The sequence below is a fragment of the Pseudorca crassidens genome, chromosome 13 (assembly GCF_039906515.1).
Source record: "Pseudorca crassidens isolate mPseCra1 chromosome 13, mPseCra1.hap1, whole genome shotgun sequence".
Classification (NCBI taxonomy): domain Eukaryota; kingdom Metazoa; phylum Chordata; class Mammalia; order Artiodactyla; family Delphinidae; genus Pseudorca; species Pseudorca crassidens.
The window spans coordinates 81,943,540-81,963,077 of record NC_090308.1 but is presented as its reverse complement, the minus strand read 5'-3'; the positions used below and the strand labels follow the sequence as shown (position 1 = coordinate 81,963,077).

Below are 19,538 nucleotides of genomic sequence, written 5' to 3'. Positions count from 1 at the left end.
ATTTGAATGTATGATTTTTTTCTTCATATATTTGAATTTTATTTTTAAAACTCTAAGAAGTGGTATCTAACTTCATTTTAGGTAACACTTTAAAAACAAGCTGTTGTTTCATAAATGTTTGCTAGAAATAAAGCGGGTCAGTAGAATTGTTAGTTTATTTTGAGCTTTCTAAACCTGGAAATTTGGGAGCCCAAGTCACATCCTTGAAGCAGCAGAATTCCTGAGGCTCCACTGGGAATGTGCACATCCTCCCAGGAGTATCTTGTTCTAGCTTGTGTGCCATTTGCAAACCAGACTTGTCAAAGAGATGGCCCATGAATTCCAGCAATGGAAACTGATAGGCATCTGCTGAAAACCTTTGTACCCAACACAGGAACCAGATGGATGGAAAGAACTCAAAATTCTCCCAAGTAACTGTTTCAAGTAGAACGGCATTGGGCACGTCTTCAAAACTGATCTAAAGGCAATCAACGGGAATGAGAAAGAAAGTAGATATGCTTTATATATATAAAAATATTATATATATATATATATATATATATATATATATATATATATATATATATATAGTTTTTAGATAAGAGGTCACTTACAAGCCAGAATGAAATCTTTTCCATGAGGCAGTGCAGGTGGGTGATTAGGTGCGCAGAGATGAAGTAGGTGAACTTGAATTCCAGGTCTATATCCCGATTGTGTAATCATCTGTAAGAAGATGGTCATAATAGTTGTATCTACCTGATAGATTTGTTGTGAGAACAGTGCCTGGCCCATAGACAGCCTGTGTCGGATTTTAATATTATGCCCAGAGGTTTAAAAGAGAGAAAATAAGATGAAGGGCACTAAGTGGCACATGGGAAAGCATGGGCTGTGCAGTCTGAGAGACCTCCATTCAAATCTTAGGTGATGCTCCTAGTTGGTGACTGTGAGCATGCTACCGAACCGCTCAGAGCCTCTATTTTCTTATTTTCTGAATGCAAGTACTAGTCTTGGAGTTGGGAGATGAAGGATGGGTGCGAAGCCCCCTGTACCCCTGTACTTGATACACGTTCAGCATTAGGCTGCCTTTCCTCCCAGCCTAGAACAAGTTGTTAAAAAAACACAAACATTTCTTTATTCACTTGTTTTTTGTGGCTAACAAAGTTTATTCTGTGTATTTCTTTTAGGGCGAAAATGGTTTACATGGAGCTCCAGGCTTACCTGGTCAAAAGGTAAAGAGATTTTTAATGTTTCATATTAGTTAAGAACTTTAACATCTTGAAAGTTGAATGTGTACATAAATATAGTGAAGATTTAGAGAATGTGTTTGATGAAATTGAATTCCCTGAGTCAACCAGCACTTGAACTTCCTTTCCAAAGAGAGCCCGTGGAAGCGATCCCTTCTCAAAGGACCTACTTTAGGAGGGAGCTTTATCGGAGAGGTTTAGCCACATGCTTCTCCGGAGAAGTGGGCAATGATGCTTCATGGGGGCCCGGGGAGTGAGCACAGCTGCTCTGGGAATGTTTTCACTGTTGAGTCTAAAATGAAGACTGGAACAGGCTTTACTACCTTTGACAGTGTGTGGTTACTTCTTTTCCTTTTTGTATTTCCCAGATTGAGCTAAACATAATGGTTGCAATGATATAAAACATTAAATCTTACAAAGATGCTACAACGAATCTCTTCAAAAAATTCTTTCAGAATGATAAATTCATAATCAGTAGGGACTTTTGCATTGGCTAGGGTGCTTCTTTCTGGGCCTAGAATCTTTCTCCTTACCAAGGTAAACTTCATTTCACCCCTTTATTGTCCATGGGCTGATTTTTCCTCCTGGGAAGAAATATGATTGTAGGTGACCAGCATTATTGGAAACACAGAGACTGGTTTATTCCAGTTTCCTGAAGGGATGGGGAGCCCCTTCAGGCGGCGCCAGCTGTCATGACGCCACCCAGATAATCCCACCACAGGGGAGAGCATTATTGGTGCGATATTAGATGCCCACCAAAGCCAAGCATATCATTTCTATGCTCTGGAGAAGTTTTACAGATCTTAGCAACAGGAAGTCAGAAGTTACTGTCGCATCTAGGTTTTGCTCTGTAGCTAAAAATTACCGTTAAAAAGATACGCACGTATTTGTAGTTACAGCTTTTGAAAAATCCTCCTTTACTTACTTGATGAAGATACTAAGATTGAACTGGCAGTGATGAAATGGCAAGCTTCTGCACTTCTTCACAGCAGTTCTAGACAAAACCCATTGATACAGCGGGTGCTGCATCTGTGAGTCGAGTTGCCAGCCAAGGGATGTGTAGATTTATCTTCTGGGAAACAGTTTAGGACCTTCCAGCAGCGGTTTATGGTGGCTGCCTCATGCTGGCATTGTGGCCGATGTACTGCGGTGTTCAGCAGCTTTGTGTCAGCTTGAATTAACAGATCAAGTTAAAGTCTATATTTTAGGAAAAGTGGTAGAAAAAAGATAGACCACACATTCAGTGGCAAATATACCCAAATACTAACTTGCTTTCTTTCCTGTACCTTTTTTGAAGGTAGATAAAGCAGAAGTAATTATTATTATTATTATTATTATTTTAAATTAAATTTATTTTATTTTGGCTGCGTTGGGTCTTCGTTGCTGCGCGTGGGCTTTCTCTAGCTGCAGCGAGCGGGGGCTACTCTTCATTGCAGTGCGTGGGCTTCTCATTGCAGTGACTTCTCTTGTTGCGGAGCACGGGCTGTAGAGCGCAGGCTCAGCAGTTGTGATGCACGGGCTTAGTTGCTCCGCGGCATGTGGGATCTTCCCTGGCCAGGGCTCGAACCCGTGTCCCCTGCATTGGCAGGCGGATTCGTAACCACTGCGCCACCAGAAGCCCCAGAAGTAATGACTTAATCGGGTGTGTGTGTATGTGTCATCGGGTGTATGAGTACATGTATAATATACACATAGTAAAAAAGCAGGCATTCCTTTGCTTACACACAAATTTTAATTACATTAAGTGTCACCTTGTTTGAAGCACTGCAGATAAAAACTGGAGATAAGAAACCCTCCATCCCTCGTCTTGGTTTACTGACCGCTTCCTGTGGGTGGAGGGGTGGGTATGACCCACCCCCAGCATTCCCTTGCCGGCTACGCTGTTGTGAGTGCCTGATGTATATTTGCCGTTCAATGAATATTTGTTGATCGTATGAATGAAACATCAGTACTCTAAATATCTGTACAGAGTTAAGTGGGAAAATAAGCTTGTCAGATCAGAGAGGTTTTACTTGAAGAACAGGGGGTTTATACCTCTCAGAAACAACATGATGAGTGAGAGCCCACACCCGTTCTGTGCTGGAGAGGCGGGCCATCTGGGTGGGAAAGAGCCTGGCACCGGTGTCAGAGCCAGAGCACGAACCCTGGCCGCGTTCATCACATACCTCTCCCTGGGACGGTCTTTCGTGGAAGTCAGCTTGAGAAGGATGTTTCTCCTGGATCTGGTGGAATAAATAGTGGTAGTAATAACAACAGTAATGGCTAAATGAGTCTGTGCCAGGCACGCTATTTGATGCATTCAGTTCTCAAAACACCTATGAGAAACGTACTTTGGTTGCAGAACTTCCGGTCTATGGAGATTAAATTGCATTGCAAGTAGTGAAGCTATATAGGTTTTACTCTAGAAAATTATTCCTTCAGTGTTTAGAAATGTTTAAATTTTGTATAAGTTAATATTGGCTTCGAGCTTACATTTCAGAAATGGTTTTAATATATACAATTATTGATTTTTCAATATTAGAAACTACGATTATTATTATTACTTGTGTTAAAAGTAGTGCCCGTTATTATACCCGTCACATTCCTCTTCTACAGGGAGAGCAAGGCTTCGAAGGTAGCAAAGGAGAAATTGGTGGGAAGGTAAAGATCACTTTTCATACTCATCTGTAAAACTAAATTGTGTTCTTGAAAATATTTTGAAGTAGAATATTTAACTTGTTTTTGTGCTTTCCATAAAAGCAATTCAATGATTTTATAGAAATAATTTAAAATATGTGCTTCACCTAAGGTAGACTTACCATGTCGATGACTGTCATAAATCTTTCTACACTTGTTTAGGTGGTAGTTATTTCTACATATTTCTAGTGAAATCATAAATAATTCAGACATTTATTAAGCATTATATTTTTGTGCTGCAACATCATTGATGTGCTCGTGAAACGTCCAAGTCTAAATAAATGCTTTGTTTATATGTACACCTAGTTTATCAGTGGAGTTTTTCCTGAGGAAATAAATAAGTAGAACTAATTGTAATAGTCAAGGTCCAACAGAAAAGGTATGGCACATTCAAAATAGAATAGTGTGGAAGAGTTGAATAAAGGGAATGTTTAAAAGGCAGGGGCAACATTTAGGAAAACCGTAAGGATTGTGCAATATTCCAGACTGGGTTATAGGGAACGCCTTAAACCCCGCCAGGTTACTGGTTACCAGACTCAGAGGTAAAGAAAGCCATGTGGAGAGGGCTGCAGGTTGCAGCTGAGAGAAGCTGTTAACCCCTCCATTCAAGCAGTCGTTTCACACATTCACAGCTTTGTACTCAAGGACGGAACTGTCTTAGTCATCTAGAACTTCCCTTCACACAATCATCTGCATCCTTCTGCATTTCACGTGTCTAGTTTTATTTTCAAATAGAACAAAAACAGCACCATTCCGTTGTTTCATAACGTGCCATGTAGTTGGGCAGCCAGAGGAGATCATCTCAAATTAGACTGTGTGGCCTGTGTTGAGTTTGCTGAGCCGTTGTCAGATACTTGCTTCTTCAGTAAGTATTTATAGACAGAATGAGCATCTATTATTATTATAAGACAAATTACACATGTTGTAAGCTACTTGCTAATCACTTTTCCTCACAGAACAGTGAGGGGGAAGGAAGGATAGCCATGTAATTATCGTATAATTGAAGAGAAGTCCATTGAGAGATGAGTGTTTTTTAAGTGGATCCTCCTTCTTAGGAAGCTCTTGAATATTTTTGCTTTAGAATAACCATCATTGCGAGACCATGGCTTTAAATAAATGCTTTACATAGTCCTGCTTTATTAATGGGACTTTACCTGTAGGAACAAGTAAGAATAAGCAAGGAAAACAGATATATTCCCTGTAATTTAAAGTCGCCATCTCACTAGAATCTTAGTGGCTATTTTGATATTTTAGATATATGGTTGGTATAGCTTAGTAATAAATAGATTCTCACAGGCTATGAGGTATTGAAAAACATTCAGTATATCTGGCTTCAAAGATTTCCCTTCTAATTCCTCATATCTGTTAACTGTTGCCTTCAAATAGTCCCTGTCACCGAGAGGTGAAAATATTTATGGAGAATATGGTTATCAGGAAGAAATAAAGCACCAAGTAGAAAAGACAGTGTCTTGAATGAGAATTACAGCTTGAATGGTTTATAGTCAAATGTAAGATTCACATAACAACACTTATGTTAAAAATATGTTCTGCTTTGATTTTTGTTTACCATATATGGGATGTTTGGGTTTCTTCAGTGTTACATGCTGTGTATTATGACACATGACCACACATATTTTTCCATAAGATAAATAGTTGATATCCAAGTATTCGTTTCTAGATTAGAAACTTTTTGTTTCTAGATTAAACAAGAAAAATATGTGAGGCACTCATCTCTGTGTGACACCAGAATGAGATTCTTGGACTGCTTGCAACACAATTTGTTTTCTATATAAAGACAATCTCATTTGAATTTCAATTCTTTGTGGAAAACTGAATATATAGTGAAAATAAGGCTCACCTTTCTTCTTTAATTACCTTAATGTGGCCTCTACTGTGTTTAAAATTTGACTGTTATAAATGACAAAATTCACGAGTTGCAAAATGAAATAATTCAGGAAGTTGCTCTTGTTCAGAGGTATCATATCTACCAAAGCCACGTGGCTACTGACCAAAAAAGGAAGTTTATCAACTGTCAAAGAGAAAATACCATATGATGGTTTTCAGATGATGTTTCTATAATCCAGTATAAACCACGTAGAGAAATCTGCTGCTTCTCTTTATGGCTAGAAAACTAGCTTTCAGGCCAGCTTGACCCAAGCTGGACTATCACGGGGTTCCTCAGTGTATTGAAGATGCTGCCCTCATTCCAGAAAAGAACCCATGGAACTAGAGCAAGTATAGCGGACCTCATCTGAAAGCATGTTCCCGAGTCTGTCTACAGCAACTTATTACAGGGCAGAAACTCACGCCTCACCAAGTCAGTCCTAAAGGGAAAAGTATTTGAAGGGGTGGTTCTTTCTGTCAAAGATTAGTTTCTGATGCTGGCAAGACTCTCCCAGAGGACAGCTGTCTTCAGGTTTGCCACGTTCTGGTTGAGCTTAGGAACGACCTCACCCCACTGACCTGTTACTGGCTGGAGCACATTCAGGGATCCCTGGATCCCTGACAGCGTAGCCCACGAGGCAGGAGAGGGGATGTCTAGATTCTGGCTGAGGAATAGACCCCCAGCTGAGGTCTACATTCTGATTTCTCTGTTTCTATAGGAGTGGTCTTAAACATCCCTTCTTTGGGGGATTTTCCTTAGGTTCCTTCAGTATTACTGTAGATGTTATATGGCTACTACTAGCAGTAAACAAAATGAAGAGTTCGCTCTTCTTTTTTTAAAAATTTATTTTATGGAAGTATAGTCAACTTACAATGTTGTGTTAGTTTTTGCTGTATAGCAAAGTGATTCAGTTATACATATATGTACAATCGTTTTCATATTCTTTTCCATTATGGTTGATTACAGGATGTTGAATGTAGTTCCCTGTGCTGTACAGTAGGACCTTGTTGTTTATCCATCCTGTATATAACAGTTTGCATTTGCTACCCCCAAACTCCTACTCCATCCCTCTCCCCAACCTTGGCAACCACAAATCTGTTCTCTACGTTTGTGAGTCGGTTTCTGTTTTGTAGATAAGTTCATGTCTGTCATATTTTAGAGTCCACATATAAGTGATACATGATATTTGTCTTTCTCTGTCTGACTTACTTCACTTAGTATGATAATCTCTAGGCCCATCCATGTTGCTGCAAATGGCATAATTTCATTCTTTTTTATGGCTGAGTAGTATTCCATTGTATATATGTACCACATCTTATTTATCCATTCATCTGTTGATGGACATTTAGGTTGCTTCCATGTCTTGGCTGTTGTAAATAGTGATGCTGTGAACATAGGGGTGCATGTATCTTTTAAAATCATAGTTTTGTCCAGATATACGCCCAGGAGTGGGATTGCTGGATCATAGGGTAGTTATATGTTTAATTTTTCGAGGAACCTCCATTATGTTTTCCCTAGTGGCTGCACCAATTTACATTCCCACCAACAGTGTAGGAGGGTTCCCTTTTCTCCACACCCTCTCCAGCATTTATTATTTGTAGATTTTTTAATGATGGCCATTCTGACTGGTGAAGAGTCCACTCTTTTTTTTTTTTTTTTTTTTTTTTGGCGGTACGCGGGCCTCTCACCATTGTGGCCTCTCCCGTTGCAGAGCACAGGCTCCAAGAGTCCACTCTTGATGACAGTTATCCCCACTGTCAGCCTTCCTCATAATGACATAGCCAAACCAACTCTTGTTATACAACCAAGGTAGATGCAAGAGCTAGGCTCTGAATATGACTTTAGAAAAAGGCCATCTGGCAGGGGTTCAATGAAGTGATCACCATTCCTAAATGCTGAGCCCAGATCTTTACTTTAGATCTTTGTGAAAACAGGAGTATTACTCGGTTGCATTTATGAAAAGGAGCAAATAGAAAAGCAAATGTAAACATCTGCTTCATAATAGAATTCAATATTTTAAGTAATTGCTTCAGATCATGTAATTTAGTTTGCTTTTAAAATTCTCATTCTTGTATGTTGTCAGTCAAACCCTAACTGACTTAAAGTTTAAAAACTAATTTCTTTAGCATTAAACTTGATTCTGCTGCACTTTACTGTTAACATATCATTTACTTGTGAGAGAGAAACATCCAGTGGCAACTGTTACTCTCGCCACAGTGTTCCTGACATTTTCTAGCTAAAATGTTGTCGATTTTGGTTCATTCAAGAGTGACATTTAAGATAATATGGGCACACATGGCAGCAAATCTTTACAGGGATCTAAGATGTTTCAGCAACTGTGAAACTTTTCCATTTGATATTGAGATTATCTGGTCTCTTCAAGATCTCTTAAGTTTAATGAAAAGAAAAGAGAACAACCAAATTGCTTTTTGTCATGAACCATGTGGCTCCAGGAGATGTGGACAGTGTGCAACAGTTCACGTGTTCTATAGTCTAGAGTGTTCATGTTTCAACAGTTTCTGACTTATGGGCATTACCTACTTTCATCATCTTGATCAATGATCTTTTATTTCACCCTGAGTTAAACTAATAACAATAACCATAACCATAACACTAACAAATGCATATGATTCCTGCTTTAATTTATCTCTGAAAACTTTGGAAAACTGGTTGCTATAAATTTCCAGTGACTTGTGATTTTTATTGTCTTCTTACCAGAGTGTTGTCTAGGTCCTGAAATGCCATATATTTATTTAAATCAGAAAATTATATTTAAATATTGATTACTCTGGTTTTATAGCTGTTGCAAATACTTTACCTGACAGAATCCACTGGAAAAACACCTAACTGATGCCTATTTAGTTGATTTATTTAACCACGTATTATTGTATTGTATTACTGCAATATAAGGTAGTATAATCTGTAATATAATTTTGTAGAAAATGTGATATTCAAATGAATAGAATTATTAAAATGTCTATTCTAATGTATGGTTAAGTACAAGTACGCTTTACTAATCCAAAACTGTCTCGGTTATTTATAATTAAGGCATGCATCCGATCGTTTGTATTTCTTAATTTTCAGATGACATAACTAAAATTCTCATTGGCCATCCTAGAATAAAATATACATTTAGGCTTAGTGTTGATTTTATGAATGATGTGTGGCCTTTTGCCTTCTAGCATTAAATATCATGAGATTATAGTCAATAAGGCAATCAATAGTAATCATGTGCTACTAGAAACAACAATTATGCCTTCAAATAAATCAAGACCTTTTACACTGGAAGATAGTTTCACTTTTCGTTAGTCAATATTCCATCCAATTGTTGTTATGGTAATTGCACATAGAACTTGAGTTGAGAATTTGAAGGCATAGCTGTGGTATTTTTGCCATTTAAAGTTTTGTTGGAGAATGAGAAAAAGCATAAGTGAGTATGCCTCTATAATATGCATAAGTTATTCTTCACAACCTTCTGGGGTAGCATCTTGGTCATTTGGCAGGGAACACGCATTCCTAGTTTCTGGAGAACCACTCCAGGGAGAGCCTAGACTTAACAGTTCATTGTGGAACTGATGGTGGAACTGATGGTAGGATAAGTGGATTCACATTCCAGTGTCCCGTGTTCTAATCCAGCTCTGCCATGCCAACTGTGTGAACCTGGACATGTTCCTTGCTGTCTTTACCTTACTCTCCTTTTCTATAAGATAAAGATAATTCATACTTATGGGATTTTTGTTTTGTTTTGTTTTTTGTTTTTTGCGGTACGTGGGCCTCTCACTGTTGTGGCCTCTCCTGTTGCGGAGCACAGGCTCTGGATGCGCAGACTCAGCGGCCATGGCTCACGGGCCCAGCCGCTCTGCGGCATGTGGGATCTTCCCGGACTGGGGCACGAACCTGTGTCCCCTGCATCGGCAGGAGGACTCTCAACCACTGTGCCACCAGGGAAGCCCCCTTATGGGATTTTTGTAGGAGTAAAACAAGTGCCTAGTAACTAAAAGGTGCTCAGTAAATGTTAATATCCCCAACAGCCAAAATGTAAATATTGATATTTTGAGGAAAATAGATTTGATATAATTACTATGTCTGATTTTTTATTTGCCTAGTATTACTTCCTAATTTTACTTCTAAATAAGTAAGGAAAAGACGAGAGGATATATTAGTTAGCTACCGGCGTGTAACAAATCACCCTAAACTTCAGTGGCTTAACACATTCATTTGTCTAGCTTGTTCTCCTGTGGTTTAGCAGTTTAGACTGGGCTTATTAGCTCAGTGACTTTGCTCCCAGCTGGTCTTGTCTAGGTTTGCTGTGTATCTGTGCTCAGCTGATGGGTTGGCTGAGGGTGGCTGGTCTAGGTCGGGCTCTGATGGACAGCATGTCTACTCAGATGGTCTCCCATCCTCCAACGATGGCCCTGTTCTCAAGGTAACGGCAGGGGTCCAAAGAGAGCAGGCAGAAGCACATAAGGCCTCTCCAGGCCCCTGGTTCAGAGCCAGCATGCCATCAACTCTGCCACATTGTGTTGGCCAAAGCAAGTCCCAAACCGAGCCCTGATTCAAGGGGCGGGAAAACAAATGCCACCTCTTGATAGCGACAAAGTCTCACTGCAAGGGGTATGGCTACATAGAGGGGTGAAAAATGGGGCCATTTTTGTAATAAATTGAACGCAAATGAGATAAAATTTCCTTATTTTAGTATAACAGTTGAACTCTACTTCAGAGCAAAAAGGGTGAATAATTTAGCGACTTCATTCCCCTTCTTCTCCCATGACTTGCATAGTAATCATTAAAGTTATGTTTACATAGTGGGACTCAGAGACTGGGTCAAAAGATATTTCCATATTTGAAATGGTAGAGATGCTTTGTGTGTAATAGGAAAATATTATAGAAAGATGAAATTCTCAATTAGAATGGGAAGGGAGAGATACAAGGTGTCAAATAGCTAAACCAAGGAATGACTTAGTACTTTTACATAGTCCCATGTGCTTATTAATTTTAGCTAAAGTAATACTGAGACCAGAACAACTGGGAAAAGCAGGTCAGAGTTGAAATGTATTTTTAGGATTTCACTATTAAAGCTTTCTGGGCAATTATGCTTAGCATTCAGAATGAATGCAAGAATGTTAAATACTGTTATTATAAATATAGCATTTCCCATCATCACTTTAAAACAACTGTTGACATGTCACCTCACTTCCTGTGAATTCTCTCTTGGTTCCCCTTGTAGAATTTGCTGAACATCAGCATATTGGACAATTGTTTCATTTACCCTGGTAACATGTAACACTTCGGCAACTTTTAGGAAGGGCTTACTTGTTTAATTTGACAGTTGACTTGAAAAATGAAGAGAACAGATGGAGTAGAATAATAACTATGATTTCAAAATACACAGCAATTTATCTGTGGCCAATGCCAATTGGTATGGGAGCAGCCATGCCAACTTTCAATTAGCCATGGTAGCAGGCAGTGGGGAAGTGTAATGGTAATCCCACAGCCAAGCTGGAGACTTAACGTTAGTCTTCACTGATTGTGTGTCATTTTCTTCATTCTTTACGGGGCTAGTGAATAACTCTAGATTATGTCAAATATGTTGCTACATCTTTTAATAGTGGTTATAGAAAAAGTGAAATGTCAAAAAAAGAGACATGAAAAAGAGGAGAATAACCATCAAGGGCTGTACTATTTCATGAATGTTAGTCTTTTAAAGTATTATTTTTAATAATTGCTTAATATTTCACTGTATGGATATATATTTTATTTGACCATTCCCTTGTTGGAAATTTAAGTCCTTCTTATTTGTTTTTGTTTCTTTTTTGTTTCGGTTGTTTTAAATGTTTTAGCTAGTACATGTAATGCAGACTCAGCATACTTTGATAAGCATCTTTAAATATATCTCTTGCTCTTCCTTTAAACTAGATTTCTGGAATTAAAATTATTGGGTTGATGAGTATTGAAAGTTTTAAGATTCTTGATACATATACTCAAATTACTCTCTCCAAAGTTTTTTTTCAATCAGTTTACACATTCGTAAGTAGTGGTTGCATCCTTATTCCACCCTCACTAGCTTTAAGTATTAAGTTTTTCAAATGTTTACAATTTTTAATCAATAAACATTATTTCCCTTTAAAATTTTATTTCTTTATTTCTTGTATTTCTTTAACTATATCACCTTAAACACTTATACACACAATTCTGTCATAGGTATTATAAATATTATTTTCATCTTAAGGTTTGTCTTTAATGTTTACTATGAATTGATATACAGAAATTCTAAATTTCTTTGTTGACAGTTGGTGTTTCTTTAATGATTTCCTTAATTCCTTCTGTATTTTGATATCCTGTGCTTTCAAGAAATCAGTTAAATATTCACTCACATTTTCTTCTAGTTTTGCTTTTACACATTGTAACCCTTTCTTCCACCTAAATGTATTTTGATGATGTTATGAGATGAAACTTGACTTTTCCTTCAAAACCGTGTCTGATAATAATTTCCTTACACGTTTGTTCATGATGCTTTCTTTATCATATACTAATTCTTATATGCCAAGATTATTTTAGGGGTATGTATTCTGTCTATTGATTACTGTATTGCTGCCACATTATTTTAATTATTTTAGCTCTTATAATACATTTTAACATCTAGCACTGGGAACACTTTTTCATTACTCTTCTTTTAAAATGTTTTCTTGCATACTTTTACCCACTTATAGTGCTACTTGCTACATGTTTAAATTTGGATGGTTACCCACTCTTTGATTTCCTCATCCTTGAACCGAGAATAATAATGATACTGATTTTATTGGGTTTGTGTCAAACTTAAATGATGTTGTCATCAAAGGATCCAAACAAGTGCCCGGCATAGAGTAAGATGTTGAAAAGTGTTTGCTTTTATTTATTTATTTATTTATTTATTTTTGCCGTACGCGGGCTTCTCACTGCTGTGGCCTCTCCCGTGGCGGAGCACAGGCTCCGGACGCGCAGGCTCAGCGGCCATGGCTCACGGGCCCAGCCGCTCCGCGGCATGTGGGATCTTCCCGGACTGGGGCACGAACCCACTTGCCCTGCATTGGCAGGCGGACTCAACCATTGCTCCACCAGGGAAGCCCCGTTTGCTTTTATTTTTGTCTTCTTTATGAATTTAGTTTAGTTCTCCTAGTTCCAAAATGTCAGTATTACTGTTGGTATAACTACCAGTTGGTTTTATGTTAACTCTACACGTTGCCTTGGGATAGGGCAGAGTGTGGCTGAGCCTCAGAGGAGTGGACTCAGGAACTCATACGCCTCTGCATCCTCTCTTTTCTTCTCTGGCCACATGATCTCTCTTATCTGTGAAACCGCTCTGTTCTCTTGTGTTACATCCTGACTCTGCTTGCTCATTGGTAAACTTAGTATTAGGAGGCCACACCAGAGTGGCAGCCTTGTCCCCAGCTCGCACACCTTCATAATCCCAATGCCAATAACACACTGCCATCACCAGGTGTCATACCCACATTCCGAGTACAGAGAATCTAGTTGACTCACCTCTGGTTCCATCACCTGAGTCTGGAAAGCCCTGCGGCCAACTCAGCTGACTTACAGAGAGTGCATGGGATTTATAAGAAGGGATACGGGGGTGAGAAAAAAAAAAAGCAGCCGTAAGTCTGTGAGTATTGCTGATATATGGGAAAGCTCTTGATTTTTGTATCTCTATTTAGTATCTAGTCACTTTACCCAATTCTTTTCTTGAATCTAGTTCCTAATTTTATTAATTCTGCTAGTTTTTCCATTGAAAGCAATGGGCTGTATATGACGGTGTCATAGGAAATGTGCATTCTGGCTTCTTCGTTCCAATTGCTTTAGCTCTCTTCATGTGTCACGTCTTGCTGTAGGGTGCCTACTAGGAGGCTGTGCAGTAGTCAAGCAAGAGATGATTGCAGCTTGTAATTTTCCTGGAGGTGGAGAGAAGTGGATAGATTTCACATATAACTTGGAGATAGCACCAACTGATTTTAGTGATGTAGGTGTAAGAGAGAAGGTGGTGATAAGAGATAACTGTCACATTCTGGCCATTGTACATTGGAAGAGGAACAAATTTGGGTAGGGGCTTATACCATGAGTTTGAGGTTGTGTGAGGCATCTAATGAGGTCTGAGCCTGGAGTTCAGAAAAAAAAGTCTGTACTCCAGTTACAAGTGATGGGTGGTCAGCACATTGCAATGGGAGTGGGCGAGACTGCATAAGGAGAGGGGTTGGAAGTTGGAGAAGGCCTGGGCCTGTGAGCTGAGGAGCTTCAACATTCAGAAGTTGAGTAGAGGAAGAAGAAGAACATAGAGAAGATGCATCTGGAGAAGTGCAGCGAAAACCAGTAGAATGTGTTGCCAAGCAGAAGAAAGTGAGTGTTTACAAGTTCAAAATGCGCTTAGCAGTCAAATGGGATCGCAATATCGGTAGCTAATATTTGTTGAACATTTACTATGCTCAGCCATTTTTCTTCTCTGAGCTTCATATGAATTACCTCATTTAATCCTCCCAGCATCTCTCTGCTGTTATTATCCCCACTCTGTAGATGAGGAAACAGGGGCAGAAGGTGAAAAATTAAGAAGGAACACCAGAGCCCTAACTCACTGCCTCCCTAGATGAGCAAGTAAAATTGTTGCCATGGGTCACTGGTGACTTTGGCAAAGGTCATTTTGGTGGAATAATAAGGGTAGACATCAAGTGCAGTATGTTGAAGAGTGACGGACAAGTAAAGAGAGCATGCAGAGAACCCTCTCAAGAACCATCTGTGAGGGGTGAGGGGGCACAGCCGTAGCCAAGGGGTGTGGATTGTAGAAGAAGAAACTTTAATGCGCCAACGTCCAAAGCAAGCTTGAGTCCTTGAGAGCAAAACCTTCTTGATTAAGATAGAACCCCAGGGCTTCCCTGGTGGCGCAGTGGTTGAGAGTCCTCCTGCCGATGCAGGGGACATGGGTTTGTTCCCTTGTCTGGGGGGATCCCACGTGCCACAGAGCAGCTGGGCCCGTGGGCCATGGCTGCTGGGCTTGCGCATCCGGAGCCTGTGCTCCGCAACGGCAGAGGCCAAGGCCACAACTGTGAGAGGCCCGCGTGCCGCAAAAAAAAAAAAGAAGTCCACATGCCGAAAATAAGACCCAATGCAGCCAAAAAAAAAAAAAGATAGACCCCCAAAGAATAGTACAGACCAAGCTCACGCAGAGAGCTGCAAATGTCTAACATTTCCTAAGGAATGTCAGACTTATGCCAATGATAATGTAATATTTAAGAAATTCCCATTAAAATCAAGAACAAGACAAAGGTATCACCATTATTATTTAACAGTGTTCTGAAATTTCCGGCCAGTGTCAGTTTTACTTCCAAATTATAGTTTGCATCTATCTGTTTCTCTCCATAGCCCCCAATACCACCAAGCTGTAATCATTTATTATCAACTCCTGCCTAATCTTCCTGTTTTCACTCTCTCTCTTCTCTCGTCCATCCTCCAATTATAGAGATGGATCTTTACAAAACTACTCATGGGCTCTTTGTACTTGAAATATTTAGCTGCTTCCCATTAAGTGAAAATCCCCAGTCCCTGTAGTTGCCTCTCATCTCTCATTCACTCCCCTTCTGTACTTCTGCTCCTGCCGCAGTTCCCTGAACTCGCCAGCCTGTCTTCTGCCTCGGAACTGTCCGTTGATTCTGTTTGGAACACTCTTTCCCTTCCGTTGGTTAACCTCTATCTACGTCTTCAAAGTCGTTTTCTCAGGGGAGGCTTTCTTGATACTCCAATCAAATTCAGTTCCTTTTGTTTAATTTCTCATTGTACCTTTAATACTACACTTCACCTTTATACCACTTATCACAATTTATAATTATAAATTTACTGACTTTTTTTTTTTCTATTTCCCCCAGTAGAACAGTAGCTTCATAAGAGCAGGGACCGTATCTGTTTACGTCTTTATCTCAGAAAACCAACATAATGCCGAGCATATAGAAGAATTCAATTGGTTAATTCAATGCTGAAGAGATTAGTGTAGACAAGGCTTAGTGTTTCTTTTCAACCTTCTGAAGTATTCGATAATTGTTATTTTGATTTATTCAACTCAGTATCAACCCTGTTTTTTCAGATTCCGGCTATTGAATTTGTGAGGTGGAGTGAGAGATCAAAATTAGTTTCACATGTATGACGTTGAAATTCTGTTTCATATATTTGTCTTGAAAAGATATCACTTATATGTGGAATCTAAAATATGACACAAATGAACTTATCTATGAAATAGGAACAGACTCACAGATGTAGAGAACAGACTTGTGGTTGCCAAGGCGGGGGGTAGGGGGAGGTATAGATTGGGAGTTTGGAATTAGCAGATGCAAACTGTAATATATAGAATAGATAAACAACAAGCTCCTACTGTATAGCACAGCGAACTGTAGTCAGTATCCTGTGATAAACCATAAGGGAAAAGAATATGAAAAAAGAATGTGTGTGTATATGTATATAACTGAATCAATTTGCTGCACACCAGAAGCTAACACAACACTGTAAACCAACTATACTTCAATAAAATAAATTTTAAAAAATAAGTTTTGTTTCAAAAAAGACAATATATAAAACATATATTTAATAGTAAACTATATTTAATAGTATACTAAAATGTGCAGAGAAGTAATAATCGGTTAACATAGTTCCATTTTTCATTACTTGTGAAGGACCTTGCCTTTGGCAAGCCACTATTCAGTTCCTTACTCTAAAAAACAAAATAATCCAGTTCTTTTAATACCAGATATTACACAGTGTCTTTTTAACTTTGTGGTAGTGTGAAGGGTCGTCTATTGAGTCTTCTGTCATAATTTTTAGTTGCAATTACAGTGGAATTTTTGGAACTATTGACAGCAGTAACCTTAGGTTGGTTTTGCATGGAAATTTATTCAGTAACTATTTTATGTAATTTAAGGACAAAAAAATATGGAAATTCAGGGCACATAATGAGAGATAAGTAGAAGAGTCACGACCCTCATTCACATGATTGTTAAGACAACTTGACTGTGGATAGCTTTCTCTTTAGTAGGGGCTGAGTATCCTCAAAGGGTGGTTTACAGTTTGTCTGAATTCTGCTCTTATTTTGACCTTTATTCCAGTTACCCTCTTTCTTCATTCCAGGCTCCGGCGCTGTCTCGGGTGCCCACTCCTGCGCTTTAGTTCCCTCCGCCTTGCTCAGGGTCACCCTCTGCTATAGACTTAGTCTTCTCCACTTTCCCTGGGCTCCTTTTTCCACAGCCTCTTGGTAATCCTGCCGCCCCTCCGGCTTTCTTTCCCAGCTCTTTTGCTTTCATCCCATCCAAGCCTAGTTCCCTTTTCTAGTTACTTTCCTTCCATTTTTATTTCAGGTAGCTCTGAGGAGGAAAGATAAATTTTAATATAAACATAAAAATTCCTGAACAGGTGACTTGAGTATTTTGTGGACTCAGTAACAAGGAAGAGATCTGTTACGCAGTTCCCCTCTCACATGAGAGCATTCCTGAATCAGACTGAGTTTTAAATTAAGAGGAAGGTAAAGGCAACCCTCACATTTGGTGACAGAGGTTTTAGTGTAATGAAAAGATGTGGTTTTTAAAAATTACAAAAAGAAATGGACTTAAAAATGTATCTGGCAATTGCTTCTTCTTCATATAATCATAAAATATTCATTATATCTCACTGTTTTCACTAGATCCCAGTTAATAAATATACCTCACATAACCGCATCTCTTTGTTGGAGGTGATTCCAGATGGTAGGGGAATCATTAATTCATGGTCACCAAATATTAGATGACAGGTGCATCATTTTTATTTAGAGCCCAGTGGCATGTGAGCTTCCTTCACAGTCAATGTAAAAGCAATTCACTGTATAGTCGTTGCTGAACAAGTGTCCCGCCAGACTTACATAGCAAAATTCCACTGCTCAGAAAGCAGAGGTGTGATGCAGCTGCTGTCCTAGTGGACATTGTACAAACAACCGCCTGTGTGACAAGTTACTGTCTGGACTTAGGATCGTCTATTGCTTCTTAGTTTAATATCTTAAAGAATTTATTTTGGGGTCTTATTTTGCTTGCTAATCTTCACAATCTTCTTTAAGCCATAAAAGTAACTCCCACCACCTGTTCTAATAGCAACAGAGGAGGAATGAGGCAAGACACAGAAAGCAGTTAATATTGGCTTCGTCTTTTCTGCATTCTTCCTTGATGTTCTCTGTGTCCCGCTGATCATGAGGTCATCATACCATGAGATCAAAAATAATGACAAAATGGTAAAGCACAAACGCTTTGGGCAAACGTTTTGTGGAATGTTACTTTAAGTCCGCGCACTTGTCCCGCCCTGGGGTGGAGTGTGGTGATGCAGATGGCATCACCTGCTGTCCGTGTTCCAGGGCTCACCTGCAGTGGTCCTTTCTCCCACTTAAGGTTTACTTGTGTGTACAGATGATTCATGGCGTTGATGTCCTGGTGAAAATCGAGGGCTGAGTCACACAGGAGCACCCAGGAGACAGAGGTCAAACCAAGGCCTCTTCCTTTTAGAGGGAACTCAGGAGGTCATCTCCGCTGACCCTCATCCGTTATTTGGATTTTGACAGCTTCCAGGGTCTGCTCACTAATGCTAATAACAGACAATTCTAAGTTCTTCATTTTAAGTCAAAATCTATTCCCTGTTATTTTGACCAGTTTATCCCCTTGGGAAGAATACTTTCTCGGCTTGTTCCTTCTTCAAGTGACTGACAGGCTTTTGGAGCATTGACAGTGGCAGATGTCTTCTCCTGAACATTTGCACGCTAGGATCTCAGGTGTTTCTGTTGTGCCTCGTGGATGCAGAGGCCCCTACTGGTCCTCACAGACTTCATCTTGTGATGCGCCAGCTTATCAGGGTGCTGTTAGTGGGATGCTCACAAGTGGGCAAGATCTTCTGGTGCGTTTGAGGAGTGGATAATGCAGGCGATATAATAGAGTGAAGGGGGTTTAGTGGGGCTGAGCCCTAATCCTGGCTCCAGCTTAGCTGATTGCATGGCTGTTTCAGAATCTCCATCTGTAAAAGGAGAGGGCGAGGCTGGGTTACCTCTGGAAGCACAAATGTTCAGAGCTAGACTGAATCTCAAAATATGATAGGTCTGTACTATTGTCAGGCAGTTGTTTCCTTGAATCAGAATGTAAGCATTGACATTTATACGTGCCAACTTTTATTGTGGGGTTTCCCCCTAGTGTTTCTACTTGGAAACTTTAACCCTTGATTCTGACATCTATTACGACAGTCACTTTTTAGCTTTCTAGCGGCCACAAATTTTGTATACATAAATTCTGAGTCTTTGAGTAACTGATATAAATATTGAATAAGACAAGACCTAGGGCACAGCTCTGTGGCACACCCTTGGAGAAATCTTTCTATGACGACTAAACACAAATGGATATAAAATTAGCATATTTAACCACTTACTTCACTGCAGTTTAACCCACATTTATCTAACACATGCTAAGAAATTTTGTTAAATGTCTTACTGCATGAAATAAACCAATCTCATAACATTTGAATGATTTTTGTTTTTTGACATGAGGTACCTTCTTGATAATCATCTTATTCTTTACAAAGGGCATAAAACCAATTTGCTTAATAACTAATTGTAGAATTTTGCCAAGGATTGATATTCAGCTTACTCATTACTCATGTGTATTCTTTAAATGAGGAAACATTGTTGGATCTAGGCCTTTTCTTCTCCAAGATTCTCAGAAATTCACGTGAGTGGCTAATTTCCA

General features: G+C 39.3%; 1 protein-coding gene across 1 annotated transcript in view; it reads left to right on the top strand.

Annotated features, from left to right (window-relative positions):
- COL19A1 (collagen type XIX alpha 1 chain) overlaps positions 1–19,538 on the top strand; it is a 352,057-nt gene that overhangs the window by 86,324 nt on the left and 246,195 nt on the right. Inside the window, exons 10-11 of the mRNA XM_067702906.1 lie at positions 1,164–1,208; positions 3,819–3,863. Of these exons, the coding sequence (XP_067559007.1) occupies positions 1,164–1,208; positions 3,819–3,863 (90 nt within the window). The remainder of the gene's footprint in view (positions 1–1,163; positions 1,209–3,818; positions 3,864–19,538) is intronic.